General features: G+C 34.7%; 1 protein-coding gene across 4 annotated transcripts in view; it reads left to right on the top strand.

Annotated features, from left to right (window-relative positions):
- Window positions 1-21,933, top strand: part of NTN5 (netrin 5) — a 144,035-nt gene that overhangs the window by 120,959 nt on the left and 1,143 nt on the right. For all 4 annotated transcript variants that reach the window (XM_053690646.1, XM_053690645.1, XM_053690644.1 and 1 more), the window contains 2 exons: window positions 8,500-8,553; window positions 8,645-8,725. In XM_053690646.1, the coding sequence (XP_053546621.1) occupies window positions 8,500-8,553; window positions 8,645-8,725 (135 nt within the window). The remainder of the gene's footprint in view (window positions 1-8,499; window positions 8,554-8,644; window positions 8,726-21,933) is intronic.

Genomic DNA, 21,933 nt, shown 5'->3' on the forward strand with positions numbered 1-21,933 from the left:
GTTTTCCAATGCAGCTAAGGATTCTGGGTAAGATAAGCAAATGAGGTTCACAATGGCTCGCCTTTTTACTTTTAGCCTGCTTTTTAAGGCAGACTTCCCTTTACGCCATAGCATCGCTGCATTACACAACTTTTACGCTTAGCTAGGGTTAGTACAGTGATTCAGACCAATCCCAGGACAGCTGTTTCGTGGTTTTTGACACTCATCAGCTGGGAGTAGGTTGAATCACTGCTTGGTAAAGTTCATTTCTAGGGGAAATACAACAACAATTAAAATTATGGGGAGGTGAAAAGTGAGTTTAAAATCCTCCACTAAATACAAAATGTAGAGAAAATAACTCATTGTGTAAACTATTTAAAAATCTAGACAAGTCAGAAGACTTGCTTTTCCCACAGAAACTCTCCAATTACACTGTTTCCAATGCAGCAAAGGATTCTGGGTAAGATATGCAAATGAGGTTCACAATGACTCATACCCAGAATCCTTTGCTGCATTGGAAACAGTGTAATCGGAGAGTTTCTGTGGGAAAAGCAAGTTTTTTGCCTCCCCATAATTTTAATTGTTGTTGTATTTCCCCCAGAAATGAACTTTACCAAGCAGTGATTCAACCTACTCCCAGCTGATGAGTGGCAAAAACCACGAAACAGCTGTCCTGGGATTGGTCTGAATTACTGTACTAACCGTAGCTAAGCGTAATGTAATGCGGCGATGCTATGGCGTAAAGGGAAGTCTGCCTTAAAAAGCAGGCTAAAAGCAAAAAGGTGAGTCATTGTGAACCTCATTTGCATATCTTACCCAGAATCCTTTGCTGCATAGGAAACAGTATAATCGGAGAGTTTCTGTGGGAAAAGCAAGTCTTCTGACTTGTCTAGATTTGTAAATAGTTTACACAAGTTACTTCACTTCACTTTTCGCCTCCCCATAATTTTAATTGTTGATGTGTATGTATATATATATATATATATATATATATATATATATATATGTATATATATATATATATCTATATATCCATATATATCCATATATATTCATATTAATATGCAGGGAAGGGGGAAGTGTCTGCTCATCATGCTTTCCCAGCCCCTTTCACTGGGTGTCCCAGTCAACCTCATCAACATTGCTAAACTGGGAGCTTCTAAATAAGTTTTAAAATGTTTTATACTGTATTTTGAGATCAGTATCTGTGCATATTCGTTTTTATAGTAGTATCTATTACATGCAGTTATATGAAAATTAGTGTATGCTGTCACTTTAATTAAAAAACAACTTTTTCTTCACCAAGTATGTGAGTATATCACACAAAGACAAAGTACAGGAAGCATAAATCTCTTTATTGGATTTCATTTTTATACAACCAAGATTATAGAATTAGTAAAAAAACAAAACGAAATTAGGTATCTATGTAGGGAAGAAAGAAAACATTACAATCTAAATTTAGTTGAGTACAGAAAAAAGAAAAAAAGGAGGTTAAAACCAAGATCATAGGATAATACATTCATCATAGACATCAGTATCTCTCCTCTTTTTGCCAATACGATTTTAGGTTAATAAATTATTCCCAACAACAAGTAGAGGGGGACATGAAAGGAAAATCCCTAGTAAGACTAATTCTAAATTCCGAAATGAAAAAAATCAGGTGATCAACTTCTCCAGAGGGCAGGCTCTTTATGAATGGAGACCATTTTTGATAAAAGAAGCATATATCTCGATCATTATGCATGTCTGCGTCATGTTCTATAATACATTGTTTTTTCAGGTAATTTTTAATTTCTACAAAACTGGGGATGTTGCCTTTTTTCCAGTGGTAGAAAGAATAATTATGTTAACAAGTTTTTGATGGTTCTGATTTTGGCCTCCCTCCCAAAGAAAGATTATATGTGATAGAGAGATATCAGTGTAAGACAACTTCAAAACCATGGTGATCCAATATTCTAGTTTCTGCCACATTTGTCTGATTCTGGGACATCCCCATAACATGCGGTTTCTTTAATTGAATGCAGAACCACAGATATTTGTATTAAGCCACCAAAAAGGACCATTATAATAGATTGAATGAACATTTCCATAGGACAACAATTTGAAAGAAGTTTAATAACTATAGAATGACATAAGTTTTGGTTTATTTCTAAACTTAGGTGAAAAGAGAGATTTTTATATAAAAAGAACGCGAAAAAAGAGCATTCAATTTACTTTGTTCTCTTGGTATCCTTTGTTGTTTAACATTGTTATGAACATTGTCACAGTATTTGCAACAATGTAACAATGTTATTTTTTTCTACAGTCACTGCTACATAGGGCTCGGGACATGTGTACACTCTGAGCATATGTAGATATTAGACTTGTGCAGCCAAGAAAATTTTGTTTCAGACAAAATTTTTGTTCTGAACATTTGGGAAAATTATTTTCCCCTGAATATACATTGGTGGCACTATTAGGTGTAAGTTTAGTTTAAAATAAAACGAATACCGATTTTCAGTTAAACATTTACAATAGGTTTAGTTAAAATAAATGTAACTGCGGGGCGTGTCCAAGCAGCGGTTCTGACCGGCCGCATTTTTCTTGAGCTCCAGGTGATAGAGTGATAATCCGCTGGTTATCATTACCATTTCACAGCACTTACTACAAATTACAACTGGCTTTGTAATTGCTTACATATACTACCTAATTTAATCTTCTACTTGGCTGTGTTTATGAACTGGGAGCCAGAATTGGACGTCTGAGGCCTGGTGCGGCGGCACTTTAGCAGGCAACGCTACCCCCCTGGGAGACTGGGGTTATTTGATCGGAGCTGGACACAGTTAGGAGATAAATTGGCTAACTGACACTGCGTGGACATAGATCACCGAACCATATTTCAGCACGCCCTATCGCACGTACGCAGTGTCGGAGCAGCTAACGACAGTTAATGGCAGCCATGTGGTGTGACAACTCATCTGACAATATGGATAACTCCTTCAAAAAATTAGAGGACATGCTTCAAGCCTTGATCGACAAAGCGCCTTCAGAAATGGATATACAGACGCTGGCAGACAAAATTTGGCAGCCAAGAAACAGCGACATACCATTGACACCTCGGCTAGTAGGCAAGATAGAAGTGCAGTCACCATCAGGGGAGAGTGCGGCCCAACGTATAACAGGAGCGGCATCAGCGCCAGCACATAAGCTTAGCAGTGAAGAGGAGCATGTCAGACGGCTGAACAAAATCGCATACCCGTTGTACCCTCTAATAAAGATAAAGGGAAGAAGCAACGTTAAGTATTCTAAAATGGCGCTTACAGTTCAATTGAATCAACACACGGTCATGACACCCTCTGAAGCCATGACAAATGATACAGCGAAGAAAAGTTCCACACTGACATACCCGGTCTCAGCATTAAAGTTCCTCAAACGACCGCAATGGTCGCCGAGAGGGGATCCTCATATTGCTCAGCCCCAGGAACATGAAGGGGACTATTGGAAGATGAAAATAGAGACTTTAAAAACTTGTGCAGATATCTCTCCACAGGTTAACAACTTAGATCTCAAGCGGCAAGCTAACTTATCTAATATATTGCATACCCAAACTACAATAGATGGACTACCTAAGATTCACACGCCATACATGGTAAAGAACCCTGATAAGCTTCTACAATGCATGGACGCTGGTTTGCTAGTCCAGGGCGACTCAGCGGAGAACTTTTTGCGAGAGAAAATAACCAAGATCAAGCTTTTTTCAGGCGGATAGTGTATAGTTAACGGGCTTTGTCTGCTCTAATCTCAGTCAGTACAAAAGACTCACTGCTACCTCCGTTTTCAGGTTTTATTTAGGGTCTTGCATATAGCATGAAATAATGTTTGATAATGTTATTGTTGGTTTAGTGTTTGGAGTTCTTGATTTTACTAATGTTTTTGCACTCTTTAACAACACAAGCCTTGCAGCGTTGCTGATATACTTCTAACATATGAAATATTGCTTTCTCCTCGAACGGCATGCAAGCTTCTATACTGTTTAGTCTAGGTTAGATTTATCTCTCTCGACCCCATTACCTATAAGGTTAATAAATATAGGCTAATAGAAATGCTCAAACTGGGTATCCCACTTTACTGCTACATTGGTGACTAAAACTTTTACTGTAATGATATGTAATAACTAGGACAGATGTCACGCAGCATATATAAAATGGAGATATCTGGGACATTGGCTGAATATTCTAGCACTAGAAAAGCTCAAATATAAAAGTTTTGCTCTGTGACTAGAATGTTATAGTGTATACACATGGGAATTTGGAGTGATCTGGAGGGCACTGTATTTAATATATACTGGCTATTATAAATCTTTCATACACAAACCCATTATAGTTCTTAACACATAACAGAGGGGTGGAGAAAAGCTTACTATTTAGATAATAATTTTGGCAGCCGTTATCACCCTGAATGTTGATAAAGCTACATAGCAAGATGCCTTCGTTCTTTTTTACTCTTGATAGATAGCTGTGGGCTTTGGGGGTTGGGGGGGCCCCCCCGGGCAACACATAACTTTCTCTATATGGAAGGCGGGCCTTCAGACTTCAGGATAGGCCAAATAAGTTGGCGGTGAGGAGATAACAACATAGTCTTGACCAGTGGTCTACGGCCGGGACCACAGGAGAGATATAACTATCACAGCATGCCGCAATAAGGTCATCTCTGTCATTCTTAGATACATACATGAATCAGTAGCATATCTATCCATCTAAAGTTATCACCATTTTAGCTTCCCTTTTGGGTGTGGAAATTCAGTTTGTGCCTCCGGTATGAATCTAAAGATTATCTAACATGTTTTTGAATATGTATTAATTGTAGCTGTTTACTTACTGTTATTTCTTCACAATAGAGAGTTGATCTACTATACATTATAATTGTTCTATGGTAAATGATCGTATCGTTATGCTTTGTAATATACTGTGTTTGGCTCCGATCCCAGCATCTGGTTTATAATCTGCTTCTAACATGTCTGTAATGTTTTCATTTTAGCAGGATGCTGACTTTTTCTTTTTGTTTTGACAATATAACATCCCCTGGACTTTGTCATTATCACTTGGAAAGGTCCAAAAGTGACCTATTATGTCAAACTGGGGAAGAAAATCGAGGACTATAATTTTATATTTTTACTTTTGCAAAGACTTAAGAATGCTATTCTATGTTATGTCTATATATATATATTGTATGTCTACTGTCCTCAATAAAAATATTTAAAAAAAAATAAAAAAAAAAAAAAAAATAAATGTAACTGCTTCAAAGCTACAGGTGAAAATTTCACCTGTAGCTACAATACTTACACTAATGGAGAATGCGCTAACCTGATCCTCGTTTTGCCAGAGCCCCAGCCTTAAAGGGGCAGTCAACACCAAAATTGTTATTGTTTAAAAAGATAGATAACGCCTTTACTACCCATTCCCCAGCTTTGCACAACCAACATTGTTATATAAATATACTTTATAACCTTTAAACCTCTAAATGTCTGCCTGTTTCTAAGCCACTACAGAAAGCCTCTTATCACATGCTATTTTATTTGCTTTTCACAACAGGGGACTGCTAATCCATGTATCCATCTAATCCACAGCACTAATTGGCTAAAATGCAAGTCAATAGATAATAAATAAAATGTCATGTGATCAGGGGGCTGTCAGAAGATGTTTAGATACAAGGTAATCACAGAGGTAAAAAGTATATTAATATAACTGTGTTGGTTATGCAAAACTGGGGAATGGGTAATAAAAGAATTTTCTATGTTACACATTTTGGAGTTGACTGTCCCTTTAATAACAGGAGGCTTAGCGCTCGGCTCTCGGGACTCGCACTTTGGGTTAGCATGCTCTCCAGAGCACGTTAGGGTAAGTATCGTACCCCTAAAAAAATAATTTATAGGGAACGATTGAATACTGATGAATTCCGGCAGTATTTTTTGATTTTATTTAAATTTTGTTGGTGCATTCACTTGGATATTCATTTTTGTTTACAAAACAAATGCACATCCCTACTAGATATGCTTTTCAACAAAGAATATATGTAAACTGGAAAGCTTTTTCTTTTTTAATTGTACTCATGGATTATCTGAACCATGGCAGTTTAAATTTGACTTTTTCTTGTCTTTTTAAGAAATGATAGGTCACTGGTACTATATATGTTTTGTGGAACATATGCAATTTTGTTAGAAGGCAAAGCTAAATAAATAGTTTCCTGAAGTGCTGAAAGATATCGTTAGTGTAGAAGAAATTTGCCACAATGCTGAAAAGGTCAATAGAAGACACTTTTCTGTCAGAAAAAAATTGTAAGGAACTGTATATCAGGACTTCAAGTGGAGAAGATACACGCAGGGATTAGAATTTAGATATAAAAACATTGTGGGCAAGATTACAAGTTGCACGGCAAATCGATTGCAAAAACACCAGGCGAGTTATGACTTTTTCGCAATTGGTGTTGCGCAGCTATTACAACTTGCAAAGTAACTCATGTTGCGCACACATTAAGCCGCATAATCTAAACAGCCAAATCGCATGTGTGTTCACGTATTCCCCATATAAATCAATGGAGAAGACGAATAGAAAAAATAAACTAATATGTTGTGCAAAGCCCTTGCCGTACTCCTCGAAAAGTCTACATAAAAATGTGAATATTTAATATTGCGAAAATGTTTTCATAACTGAATATGTCCCATTTATTTATAAATAAATATTTCTCTATATTTGTGATGATTTTTGGACTGAGATACAGTATCTATTTATAGCAAGATATGTATATGAATATATATATATATATGTCTAGATATCTCAAAATCTATATGTGAATATCTCTTTGAAAATTATTGTTTAATGTACATAAGATTGTAATGAAAAATCTTTTCAATATCTCTATTGTTAAACATATCTCTATACATATAAATCCATGTTTCTCTATGTATGTGTATATATGTCAATGTAAAATCTCTTTGTCTGCTTTTTTTTTCTAACACCCGAGATCTCGTATCTTTGAGCCCTTATAATTTTTTTGTGCAATATTTTTTTTAAAATAATTTTTATTAGACAGTGTTAATATGATTAACTGTACTTTGTAATGTATTTTGATGTGTTTCGTGAAACTTTTATGTTGCGCAAAACTGTTAAGTACAGCGTGGAAAAGATTTTTCACGTAAAAGGCGAATGTGCATGCGCAATTGTGATTTTCAAGACTTGTAATAGCTGTGCAATGGAAATTAATTGCGAAAAGACCATATCACGAGAGGAAAACTCATAAAGCGCAACTTGTAATCTTGCACTGTATATTTAATGGAGAATGTGGTTTTATATTTTTCTTCAATGTACTAAACAGCATAAGTTGCTTTTGAGTTCTGGCAGGGCAGGCGTGCATATGCAAGCCTGCTTCCTGCAATGTAAGAGGTCCGCTGCCCGTTCAATGCGCAGTCATGTGGACAGGTTCAAAAGTTAGTAAATATTTGAGGAAATAATGTTGATAGGGTTTTATTTGCACTAGGGTTATATCAGCAGTGAGGTATAATAATTTAGAGGGGGCATTGTAGTAAGCTATACTAGTAGATAAGTTGTTAATGAGTTGTGGAGGTATTGGAGGATAAAGGAATAATATGGTCTGTTGCAGGTGATCTGTATAAGGAGGTGGAGGGATTATAATGATCCCCACCGACTTTTGCAGGGGGAGGTTAATGTTGCAGTGCAACAGACTTTGTAAAGATCCCCATTGTAATGAGATAAATAGAAAAATAGGGGCTTAGCACATAGTTCAGTGTTAATAATCTAATGAGCTAATGTGGTCACCACGTTAAATTGTCTTATTAATCAATCAACAAAACTGAAAGAGAGAGAATATAAAGGCAGCTGTAAAGGAAGTGTACAACGTAGGTGAAAAAGAACAATTTCAGAAAAAAAAAGATAATTGATAAGGCATGTGGCTCACTAGCAAGTACATTTACAAATATATGTCCCACTGCTTCATACATATTGAACAACACAGTCGTACAGGAACTATTAACAGTATTTAGCAACTAAATGGATTTTGAAAGCAAAGGTAGACCCATATATTACACCATAGGTATCTAACTTCTGAGACTGAGTGATAGAATTATTGACTATGACAGAAAATTAAGATATTGATCTCATCTCAGGTTTCATTATGGGAGCTCCATTTTAGTCAGGTGAAATTTCAATTCTGTGACAAATGAGAAGTATGAGACGTATGTTAGGAAGTTAAGAAACATGAGATTACATCAAGTGGTGTGGAAAGTATTCCACAGGCAAACTGCCATTACAGAACTGTCAGCACTTATATAGAGTAGTCTCGCCTGAGGGAACTGTGCGTTACAATATTTGAGACGTTTTATACACCAAAGGCTGAAGTTCTTAATTTGTAATCGTTTTTGTAAGAAACTTTTACGTAAGTTCAGTGGCGAGAACTTGTCATGACTAATTTTTTCTTTCCCACTATAATAAATGTTAAAATATTCACCTTTCATTGCTTCTTCTTTAGGGATTCAAGAAGAGTTGACCACAACCACGGCTTATCCTGTGGAATGGAAAACAGGTAAAAATGTAGTTTGGGAATAAGCGAGATTTAAGATAAATGGGAAATAAAATAAGGTATACTAAAGTACAAAATTCTTATTTTCCTTAAGGTACAGAATGTCAGTCATACTGCAAGCCATCTCATAGCCGTGTGCACATGAACTTGCGCAAATATTGCAAGAAAGACTATGGTAAGTAAGACTAGGAGACTGCTGTATCGCTACAAAAGCCCCTGGTTTATATAGAGATTTGGCTGACTTTTGCATGGCATAATAGTACATAGGTCTAGTAAATGTTAAAATGTTACGCTGTGTCTGTAGGTTTTTTTTTCACTTTTAAGTCAGTGATGGCCAATTTCTCAACTCAAAGGGGTCAAAAAATAAACATTTTAGATGCTTTAAAGGCCACATACAAATTTATGGTTTTTAAAAAGGCAATAATTGAATCAGCCATCATGCTTTACTTTAGTATTTTTCACTTACATGAAGGTTTGCAAAAAATACTTGTGAAAATCTCATTCAAAAGTCAGTAAGTCTGGTATGGTGTTTATGTATATAACCAGGTTTTCTTATTAAATTGTATACACAATTTTGGCTGATTAAAGAAATAGAAAGGTCAAATTTGAAATGAACATGGGTGCATTTCAATTTTAAATAATAACATTTTTGTAATATACTTCCATTAGCTAAAACGCTTCTAGTAAAAGTTATTACTCATTTTCAGTAACATAAGCAGATATGCTGTAAGGGTTCGTGTGCCAGTATTAAAGCTCAGAAAGATGGAGTAGATGTACATTGTTTCTGTGAAAACTAAATTTTTGTCATACAAGACACTGCTGACGCTCTGAGAAGGTGTAGTGTACTGTTGAATGAGGCAGGCATAGCATATTAGCGTATGCTACTGAAAAAGATTTATAACAATTACTAGAAGCCTTTTTGATAATGCAAATATAATTAAAAAAAATGCTTCTATATAAAACTGAAATGTGCCTAGCTGATTAACCCTATATAATTCTAATTTCTTAATGATTAGAATAATTAAAAATCAATAATCTAATTGCTTTTTCAAAGGTCAATATGGGCAAAACGCGTCAGGGGTTGGGGGCTAATGGGAGTTCCTTAAATTTTAAACTTGCACCTACATTAGAGCTGACTTTTTCTTTTGTGACATGCATTCTAGTAATACAAGCGCGGTCAGTATGATATAAACATTACCGCCATATATTCTACAGACGCTTGTACCTAACACTTATTTTGAGGCTACTGGTTATTATAAATTACCCTGGGCATACCGGGGGTTAGCATTTAGTTCTCTGGCTACCATTAACCTATTAGCTGGTTGAAACGTTACTGTGAAAATTGTTCCAGTAACGCCAGTATCAGATAAACCGTTATCTGATAAGTTGATATCTTAGTTACTGTGAAATATGTTCCAGTAACCAGAGCTCTAGTATAGTGCAAGCAGAGCAGTGACTCCTTATTTAACTGATCTCACTGAAGCACCTTTGTACAAAATGGGTTATACTGTGGATAGCAGTCAATAGTGACATTTCGCTAAGCATGCTTTATTCCTACTTATTTAATTTGGAGTGATTTTGGAAATATATATTTTCTTTGGAGATCACCATTTTGCTACTAGGTTATCTCCTGTAGATACTCAGATTAGAATAACCGATGGGCATATATGAGAAAGCAAATTGGGGTATAAACGTTATGTAACAGTCGCTCTAATCTACCCACAGGTGCTCACACTGCTGTGTGTACTTGCTTCTATACTATTTATAGCTAACAGGCACTTATACTTTAATACATACCTGCCCCTATCCAGCTATACAAAACAGCTCAATATATAACAGGGGTTGAATTTAGTCTGTCATCCTGAGTAACCTATAGTAATGCAACTGTTAATACTATTACAAGGATATTACTATATCGCTTTACCAATAAAAGGTTAATTTCAACACTTGGTAGAACCGCTGTACACACGAGTTGAAGCACAACATACCTATAATTTTCTTGTTTCTATACTATTGATAGCCATTAGTTGCTTATACTTTTTTACACATCTGGCCCTATCTAGCCACATAAAGCTGTCCTATATGCCACTGGGGTTAAATCTAAACCATTACTCTGAGTAATCTATAGTGATGCCAGAACCAGGATATAGGTCTAGTTTATAGACATATAGTACCCTACACATTATTGACAACCCTCCTATCGTGGTAATCAATTTTGACCATACACTCTTAACAGTAATCTCAGCACTATCGCAGGGCAGTCAGCTACATAATGTAAATTGGTTATTTTTGTTGTAACCGGTAACCACAATCCTTGCAATGTACAAGGACACTCTTATATCGCTATACCATTAATAGGTTAATTTCAACACTCAACATATCCAATGTATGCACGAGTTTAAGCACAACAGACCTCTTTAAAGTCTTCTATTGAAGTATTCATGCCTTGACATGGATCTTAGCCAGACACAGAGGGCATTTTGTATCCACAATTAGTATTAACATCATTATTATTATATATACTATATAATATCTGTATTATGCTTGTTTAGAGATTAGTTTTCTACTATTATACCCATACAAATTTGGTCTAGTATCCCCGTACGTAGCCAGTATTAGCAGGGGACTTATTTTGTAACCAGTTAAATCCCCCACTCATATTTGTTTTTTGTCCGCATAGTGGATTTTCCTGATTGTTTTACCTGATCATTATACAAAGGCAATATTGTTACACAATCAGGAGTTTATTAATTGTTAGCTCTTTTGTTGCTTTTATGTGTGTTCAATGGGTCCCTTTTTAAGTTATTTCTAGATTAAAAGTTATGTTTTCTTTCATGTGTTCTCTCCAATATTGTACAGAATGCTATTAGTGCAGCCTTTTCTGTGGGTTTCTATTTCCCACAATTTGTATCCTTCAATTCATGACATGTCTGTAATTAACAATTTTATGTAAGTTTATCATTTGCAAATTTAAATGTCCATTCGCTTTCTTGCAATCATAAATTAACCTGATTTCAGTGTTTAAGATGTTTGCAAAATTGAAAACCCAATTATAGTATTTAAGATTCTCTACATTTGTTTATTAACCACTTGAGCTCTCACTATCACACTTTTATAACAGCATTAAACAGCGTTGCAAAATATTTGCTTGGGACACAACCAAACATGAGATGTTCTGTGTAAATTGTTACAGATTTTGGTAAATTCTACATACTTAAAGGGACACTAAACCCAATTTTTTTCTTTCATGATTCGGATAGAACATGCAATTTTAAGCAACTTTCTAATTTACTCCTATTATCAATTTTTCTTCGTTCTCTTGCTATCTTTATGTAAACAGCAGGAATGTTTAAAGCTTAGGAGCTGGCCCATTTTTGGTTCACAACCTGGGTTATGCTTGCTTATTGGTATGCTAAATGAAGCCACCGATAAGCAAGCGCTCTCCATCGTTCTGAACCTAAAATGGGCTGACTACGAAGCTTTTCATTCCTGCTTTTTAAATAAAGATAGAAAGAGAACAAAAAAAATGATAATAGGAGTACATTAGAAAGTTGTTTAAAATTGCATGCTCTATCTGAATCGTGAAAGAAACAAATTTGGGTTTAGTATCCCTTTAAAAGGACATTAAACACAAAATAAAAGATTGATAGAATAATTTAATTTTTATCAAATTAGCCTGAGAATGTAGATGCATTTTTTTAAATTATATTAGTAGTTTAAAGGGGTCTGCAACCACATAATTAAATTATAGAAAAAAATCATCAAATTAATAAATGAAAGTATATTTCAAAGTTGTTTTACCACATATATTCAACTTTTTATAGTAAAACCAGGGATATTACGCTCAACATTTACTCTCCCTGTAAAATGTTTAATTAAGAAAAATAAAACTCTATAATATACATCACATCATATCACAACATATCATTGTTTATTTTGCTTTCTTTTGTAAAAAAAAATACCTATTAATATAATCTATTTTAAAATGACAAATTCATGTTTTGTATGTCTTTAACATGCTTTATTCTTAAATAAATACATACACAAATAAATACATTAATTAATTAATTAATTAATTAATTAAGATGAGCATTTTGTAGTGGTATGTTATAACCCTCTTGGACAGCCAAGGGGTTAAAACATTGCACCTTTTCATACAAAACCTGAAAACTATTGTAGATTTAGGCAGTTACTAAATAGGAAACAAGTAAAAAATGCAGAAATAAAAGTTAATGATTCATAATCTTGATCTTCATTTTTTTATTTAAGGTTCATTAATCCAGATATTACTCACACCAAATTGTCCTGCAGTTCAAATAACACTAATTATATAGTTATAAAATGTCAAAATAATATGTGTCAATAAATACCTATGGGTATAATAAAATTCTGTAACCACTATGTATTTTCTAATAAGATATTAACAAATTGGAGCATTTATTTTTTAATTAGACTGCATTAGACATTAACCCCTAAATGTACCTATCATACAAATGAAAGAGTTTAAAGGGACATGACAATGTTTCTTGCATGATTTAAAAAAAGCAAACCAATTTAAACAACTTTCCAATTTATTTCTATTATCTAATTTGCTTTATTCTCTTAAAGGGAAATTAACCCCAACATTTTTCTTTCATGAATCAGGTAGAGAGTACAATTTTAAAAAGCATTCCAATTTACTTCTGTTATCTAATTTGCTTAATTATTTATGTATCCTTTGTTAAAGAAATAGTAATGTACATGAGGAAGCCAATAACACAAGGCATCTATGTGCAACCACCTTCAACAGCTCCTGAGCCTATTTAGATATGCTTTTAAACAAAGTATATTAAGAGAATGAAGCAAATTAGATAATAGGAGTAAATTGGAAAAACATTTAAAATCACATGCTCCTTCTGGATCATAAAAGAAACAATTTGGGTTTCATGTCACTTTAAAGCTAAATATGTGAATTTTTTAAATTGCAGAAATTATATGTTTGTGTAGTAAATCTATGGAATAGGAATTCACTGGTTTATAAGCAAACTCCCACATACTTATTGGTGGACAGTAACTCACAAGCATACATAAGTATACATGTATACAAAAACATGTTTAAAAAAGGAATACAAATATTTTAATGAACTTTGACAATGTTTTTAGAGCACTCAATATTTGCACTTTTGGCGATCCAACTCTGAGTTTAACCACTACAAAGGGCTTAAACAGGTAGTTATAGTTCTTCTCAGGAACAGCAGACAACATCTGGGTCCAAGCAGGAAACAGCTAATGAGCCAATTTCCGCAACCCTGCCAATTACTATCTGTGTTCAGCTCAGCAACAGCAGTGCTTGTTTATCCTGAGAGTGACTTTAACTATGTGTTTTTGTAAGAGTTAAACACTTAGGGGTAGATTTATCATAGTGCGAGGGGACATGATACAATGTAGCGTATCATGTCCGCTGCACATCGATAAATGCCGACAGCGCATTTATCATTGCACCAGCAGTTCTTGTGAACTGCTGGTGCAATGCCGCCCCCTGCAGATTCTCAGCCAATCGGCCGCTAGCAGGGGGTGTCAATCAACCCGATCGTATTTGAGTGAGTTGATTTCTGTCCATGGCGTCAGAGCAGGCAGACAAGCTATGGAGCAGCGGTTTTTAAACCGCTGCTTCATAACTTTTCTTTCCGGCGAGCCTAAAGGCTCGCGTAGAAACAGGGGCAACAAGCTCCATACGGAGCTTGATAAATCAGCCCCATAGAATGAAAGCATTAATAGTGCAAAATGGCATGCTCTAAATAATTAATCAGAAGTTCTGAGAAAATAGATAAAAAAATAATGTTCATTAATAAGGATTTTAAGGCACCAATCTATGTACCAATAGATCAAGTCTAAAGCAATCAGCCGTGTTCTAAGAAATGAAAGTAAAACAAAAAACTGCCCCAGAAAAGAGATGTGAAAACCTTCGGCCTATGACAGCCTGCAGACATTACTGGTGCCTATATACTAATTAGCAGGATAAACTGCATTCCAGGGCTTTTATTCTGTTTCATTCTCCCATTGGGACAGTGCCCTCCCAGCAGGTTCTATTCTTGATCCCAGCAATACAGCTAGGATAATATGACTGGCGGATCATCATTTCAGAGGATTAGCTAAAGCCACGTCTTTGGGAGTAAAGGGATGTTCGGGTGGGAAGCAAAGTGTGCCTTGAATGCTAGAGCACGGATGGGAGATGACAGAGAAAGTTGAGTCCAAGCCCTGCTGCTTTGAGAAAATGTTTTTTTTAAACACAAAGGGAATTATCCAGTTAAGCCGATTTCCTCTTGATGATTAAAAAGAGAAGAGGGCAACTAGAGAAGATGAAAAGCAAAATATATAGGACTGGGTTTCAGTTCTAAAAAATCAACCTATTACCATGATGGAAAATCTAACTGCAAAATGCATATTTTTAATCTTGCCGCTTTCATTTTTTTTTCTTGTTTTAGAATTGTGTTATTGTCAGAAGGCAAGTGATACAATGCAAAACAAAGTGTTGTATATCCCATTGAATACAGAGGGGTTAATGTATTTTCTATGGGGTGGCCTGTAACTCATTAGAGATCAGTGTGCTCCGGCCATGTCCCGCATCTTGAAAAGGATAAGGGGCCCTCTGGCATAAGTCAATAGGATAGGAAAAAAGTGTAAAAGAAAAGAATTCCCAGTGATGGATCGTCTTTGTGTCATGACTAATAAAACTAAACAGCCTTCAAACAAATGATGACCAGTGAGAGTAGCTGTTAAAATTAAAGGCAAGAGGCCACAGGTTAAGTGTGTACAACCACCCAAGGTGTGTATATATTAGAGGGATGCTATAAGATTTTGAAGAAGCTGTCTGCTTGTGAAACACACAAGGAAATAACAGTATATGATCATTCTATAAATATTTATCAATTTTACATGCACTGTGTAAATTAGGATGTTTAATTAATCTACAGTGTACTCATTCATAGACCTCCTAGTTCTCATCTCTTAAAGGGAAATTCAAGTCTAAATAAACATTTATGATTCAGGTAGAGCATGTTATTTTAAGACACTTTCCAATTTATTTCCATTATCAAATTTTGCTCAGTCTTTTTATTAACACACTTTCTGGGGAACAAGATCCTACTGAGCATGTGCACAAGCTCACAGGGTATACATATACTAGTCTGTGATTGGCTGATGCTCGTCACATGATACAGGGGGCCGGAAAATGCTAGAAAAAAATACATTTGTCAGAAAATAATCTACTGCTTATTTAAAATTCAGGGTAAGTGCTATTGCCTTGTCTTTTTATTATGCACGTGTCAATTATTTCATTCTACTGAGTGGTCCTTTAAATGTCATAACTTTATTGCTATTCTTGTTTAAGTAACCAATCTAGACCAAACTAGCCGAACCAATAGTATCATTTTTATATCATACTGACTGATCTGCTTATCTTTTTATGATTATATTGCAGTTTGAAGTAGTAGTCTGTAGTGAATATCAGAATAATAATTTAGAAGATGCAATATTTTGCCTGCTGCTAAATGCTTTACACGTATTTAGTATAGGAGAATACATTTGCTTTGTCATTATATGGTTCATTTGTTCCATTGCTTGTATTTTACTGGCTTGCTCATTCCCAGTAAAACTTGTTGGTTTCAGTGGCAAGTTTGCCTTGTACACAGCACAACTTAGAAGAAATGGGCCAATGCATTCCAAGCATTGCTAAAAATAAATATTCACATCTGGATTAAAACATCTTGTAATCTAGTCTTTTTGTTGTTGAACCACTGGTATATTTTTCTTTTACTGAACATGCAGTATGTGCATATACATATATAAAAAAACAACAAAGGTTGTAGTAAATACATTGATAAATGTAATATAAAATGAAATTATATTAAACATTTATTTTCTCCTATTACACAGTAACTCTGGTATTGTTCTCATTAAGATAGCTATATAATTTTATATTTAATATAATTAAGTATGATACTTTTATAATTATTACATTATTCAGCAGTTTCATCTAATGGGAAAGTTTGAATAACTTTATTGAATTAATTTTGTATTGCACAGTAGATAATACACAGTTCAGTGTAATGGTACTAATAATTGATAGCACGGTATATAACAGAAAATAACCAAATTTGCTTATTATTCTGAACCATTCCAAATAATTAGAAAAGCTGTTGCCTTAATTATTTATACAGCATATCAGAAAAATCGTAACACAAGAAAACCTTTAAAGAAGCTGTTGCATGGGTTTTAATTGACTTTCCCTGAAGCAAAAGATACTCAGCCAATGCAAAAAAGCAAAACATGGTGACTATGGGCCTAATCCTAAATGTCTCTCTTTAATATATAGGAGAATTACTCAGAGGATTCTCCTTTTGTTTGATAAATTGAGCCCAAAGCATATTAGCGAACTTTCCTTAATGATATACACAGTTCTCAAGGTAAAAATATACTTAAAAACAATCCCAGAGAGGTCTTATAATATGGTGAGGCATCTTATAGTATCTCGGCAGCAGTGGAGGCTCTAGACTTTGCAAGGCCTTAGGCAAAACTTGAACATAAGGCCCCTACTGTCTGACACCCATAGTAAAAAATAAATTTAAAAAATGCAATAATAAGAATTAACTGTCTAAGTTGCGAGTCTCCAGACCAGATAGGTTTAGAGAATCAAGCCCTAAGGGAATATATTGTTTTACTTAACTGATAATAGAAATTCATGACATGTATGCATTTAACAGTTGTATAACCCTTTTCTCTAAGGTTGTGCTTAACAATTTTTTTATTGTCCGAGCACATAATTTAGATATTTGCAATTAATATGTGTGTGTATATATATATATATATATATATATATATATATATTGTAGCTAATAAACACAAAGGGGTTGAACATAATCCCTTTAAAAAAATGTATCAGATTACTTTCAACAGAAAACCACCATTAAAGTCTATGGGGATTTTTGTAGATAAATCATTTGATACGTTTTTTTTTAAAGGATTGTGATTGACCCCATAATTGTTTTACCTAGTGTTAAAATGTAACTTTTGAGCAAGGTGTGCTTATCATTTACTATACATGTATACATGACTTAAAAGTTTCTTCATCTTCACCACTGAAAGCAGTGATCACTAAACTGATTAGTGACTGGTGTGTTTGGAGTTGCAGACTATCCTCGGCTATCCTCAGCTGATAGGCTACAATAATGTATTAATTCATAATGGCATCCGTTTGGAGAATTACAACATCATGGAATAGATATGGAATTCCAATTTAAAATCATGTTTTCATTCAACTTGCTAGAGAGGCCAAACCTTGTAATATGTTTGAGCGATTTATGAACCTTTGGGAAAGTAGAAATTCCAAAAAATTACTATTTTACCCTCATAAAAGGCATTAGGATCTCAGCTTCTGTGATATACTTGACACCATTGCAGTTGCTATAAGATCTATTTCCTGAAACTGACATTTCTCTTGGTAATTTAAAGAAAAGCATCCTTTGGAGACATCACTGGAACATTTGCGTATGATATTATATTACCTGGAATATGTTGTGCAAAAATTTCCATGAGAAGTATTTCTGTCCATCTGAGAATACTTGATGCATCATGAATTGCAAGTTTGCTGTGAAAAACCCTTATTGTTGACATTTACAACTACCTAAATATCTTCTGATTAGATAGAGACATGATGCAGATGCAGAAGGCCAGATGCACTCTTATCTCTAAACTATTTAGAGGAAAGGAAAATTCCTGAGGTGGTCACCTTGTGCTGATTCCAAACCATATCCAATTGAAAACTAGACAGGCTGGGATCTGTTTAGAATACAACCCAGTTTATCTACAGAAAACACTTCCTTTGGAGTACATGTGCATTGTCAGCCATTAAGTGAGAACTTCAATATACTTTTTTCAGGTAAATTATCTGAGACAAGGATAGGGAATCTCAGGGAAGATCAGTTGCCCTGGCTTCATGTGAAAATGTGCAATAGGAACTACTTCCAAAGCGGCCACAATCAAACCTAACACTACCATGCCTAGTTTCACCATACAATACTTATCGCAAAAAATCTGCATCTGCTTGATGTATTAGTCATCTCCCGAAATCTGGAAAATTACAGCTCAAAATTATTGTTGACAAGTCTGTGTCCAGAATTATTTCCAATATATTAAACCAATTTGATGGAGCTACAGAGCTTTTGAAACAACTGGTCTCCATTTAAAAGTTTAAAGCACCTTACCATCTTATATGTGAAGCACCATAAGCTATGCTGATTACTCTTTCACAGGTTTTTTATCAGGATAATTGGTTCTAGATACATACTGGGATCTGGTGGGAAGTGATCTTTTGAACAATGATCAACCTTGGAAGTTGAACATTTTTCTCCACAACTCTTACCATTAGTAATGTCTGAAGAATGCTAGATAACCAATTTATTACCTGTATAAGGAACATCAAAAGTTAAATTTCTTTTTTTATCATTACATGGCTGGGGTACATCTTGCTTTTGTGTAAAAATGTGCTTTGTCCCACATAGCCTGCCCTAGAGAAGTCAAAAAGCAAAATCTGTAACCTGGGTTTTCAAAATGTTGCACATCTAGGGAGTGGGGGAAAGTGCAATTTGCCACCTAAGCAAGATGTGTTTAATGATGTTTTAATAAATGCACCCATTAATTAAGCTAGCCAAACCAACCATAGCAACAGTTAGCATAGAAATAGTCCTTGCAGATGTAAATTGTATTTAATTTTTAAAAACCATACAATTAGTTTACAGAGCAGTTGTAAAATGTATGACCTAGTGGTAACAAAAAATGTCTTCTGTATTTACATATCTCAGTCAGAGAAGCCATACAAAGTGTTTTGTAAGGCTTTTGCGCAAGGTTTTAAAATTGTAATCTATTGCAGACTATATTTGAGGCTATTAAGTGACTTTGCCTTGCTATTAACTCCCCCAGAGTTTTGTTTTGTGATTTTAATCTGAAATGTCTTTTTGAGCACATTTTTTTTAACTTTTATATTTTAAAAGTCTTGACCTCTTGAAATACATTTGGCCTCTTTTAAAGGCTATAACTTCCATATTTTACAGAAATTTTGAATGTTAATGTTAAAAAGTCAGTAGATACTATGGGGCACATTTATCAAGCTCTGTATGGAGCTTGATGCCCCGTGTTTCTGACGAGCCTTCAGGCTCACCAGAAACACAAGTTATGAAGCAGCGGTCTTTAGAGGCGGCGGACAGACATTGCCAAAAATCAATCTGATCCAATACGATTGGGTTGATTGACACCCCCTGCTGGCGGCCGATTGGCCCCGAATCTGCAGGGGGCGGCGTTGCACCAGCAGTTCACAAGAACTGCTGGTGTAATGATAAATGCCGACAGCGTATGCTGTCAGCATTTATCAATGTGCGGCGAACATGATCCGCAATATCGGATCATGTCCGCTCGCACATTAATAAATAGGCCCCTATAGGAAGGCAATAAAGCAGCAAACTTCTGAAAAAGTCCAGAAGTCAGGCAACAATGCAGAAGGTACTGTAGGCAGCCAACATGCCAAAGGGTACTATAGAAAGATAACAGACCATCAATAACAATAGTGAGGGAAGAGACTTGTAGGTACTATAGGCAGGTAATAGATTAACGGGTACAATAGAGAGATAGCAGCTCAGAAGCTACTATAGGGAGGTAAAAGACCAGTAGCTATAACATGGAGGAAAGAGACCTCCAGGTAATATAGAAAGGTAAGAAATGGTAATCTCAGAGCAGTGTAACTTCTGCTGAATTTATATAGGGGAACGTGAAATGTTACTATATAAAGTTAATAAAAATTATATAATTGTACTCAATTATTTTAAGCTGTGCTAAATATGTTTGCGTCTTACACAGCAAGTTAATCTTAGTACTTTTTTTACTGTGACTCACAGTTTTACCAGGGAATCTGTAAAGACTTGGAAACATTTGGGTGCATTCATAAGCTATTAAAATTAATTTTAAATGTTCTCTGAATTACATATTATGTAAGTGTTTTTTAACCTGTAGATACCTGTAAGGATAACACCTATTTCTCGAAATTGTCAATTATAAGACTAACTACTTGACTGCACACAGGTAACTACTAATTATTAGTCATTTTGGGGAAAGTTAGTGGGGACTAAATATAGGATTGAAGATATTCTAGATATATACAGTTGAGTATCCTTTTCTAATTGCTGAATTACGCACCTGCCTGATTATGTCTCTCTCTGTCTATCATACTACGCTGTCAGAGTTACTTTACAAACTATGCATGAACATAAAATTATATTCAGATTCAGATATTGATTCCCTACTAGTTTAAGTAGACACTGGATATGTTTTGTGCATGTATTACTCTGACTTCCACTCTCCATATAATAGAAAAACACAAACATATTTGTTTATTATTATTTCCCACTTTAAAATTAAGAAACATGGAGAATTAATGTAAAATTACTAATAATGTGGATTCCCTAACAAGAGCCGTTTAGCTTGTTGTAGCACTTTCTCTAAATAAAAGGTAAAAATTTTAGTTATTCACAGGGATCATGGTGTCAAAATAAAGCAGCAGGTGCTGTGACTAATAATGACTTTGTAAGAATTTACACTGATGATATTACCAGACAAAAAAAAAAATATGAGTCCCCTTAGTAAAGAGAAGTCTTAATTCTCATACATTTCCTAATCATTTAATTATATCAATGTTAACTTGTTATCAAATTTTGTTCCTAGAACTAAGAAGAATTATTGATTCAATAGTTCCTGTGATATTAAAGGGATATAAAACTATGCACCCTTAGTAAAACAAAATATATGTTAAATCTAAGTAAATATAAAAAGAAACATATTGTGTTAAAAAAGAGCAAACAATTTACTTGATTTCTTGCAAAATAAGCACTTAAAATTCCTTGCATAGCAGACGTGCAGAAGTTGCATTTTGCCTCTTCTGAGCATGGACAGACACTCACTTCCTGTTCATCTAGCTTTCATTGAATGTTAAACCAGTTCACGTTACCCTAGAAGATTTATGACATAAATCTAGATATGCCTTCCTGTAGGGACCCCAGCCCCCTTGTATGGCTGTGGCAGTAGGTAATAGATACTACACAAATTAAAAAAAAAAAAAGAAATAAAAAGGCAAAATCCTTTTAAAAAGGTTGAATAGTTCACATTCTATTATGTATAATCTGCTATAATGTAAACAGGCTATTTTATATCCCTTTAAGATATTAGAAGTTTCAATTTCTTGTGCATTTTGTGGATTATCTTTATGGTTCTCTACTGAATATTTGTAGATCATAAAGGTGTATTTATTTCACAGAGGTCATCTTTTAAATAATAACTTACTCAGTTAAAGTATTGGTCAGT

Source organism: Bombina bombina, chromosome 8 (genome assembly GCF_027579735.1).
Source record: "Bombina bombina isolate aBomBom1 chromosome 8, aBomBom1.pri, whole genome shotgun sequence".
NCBI lineage: Eukaryota > Metazoa > Chordata > Amphibia > Anura > Bombinatoridae > Bombina > Bombina bombina.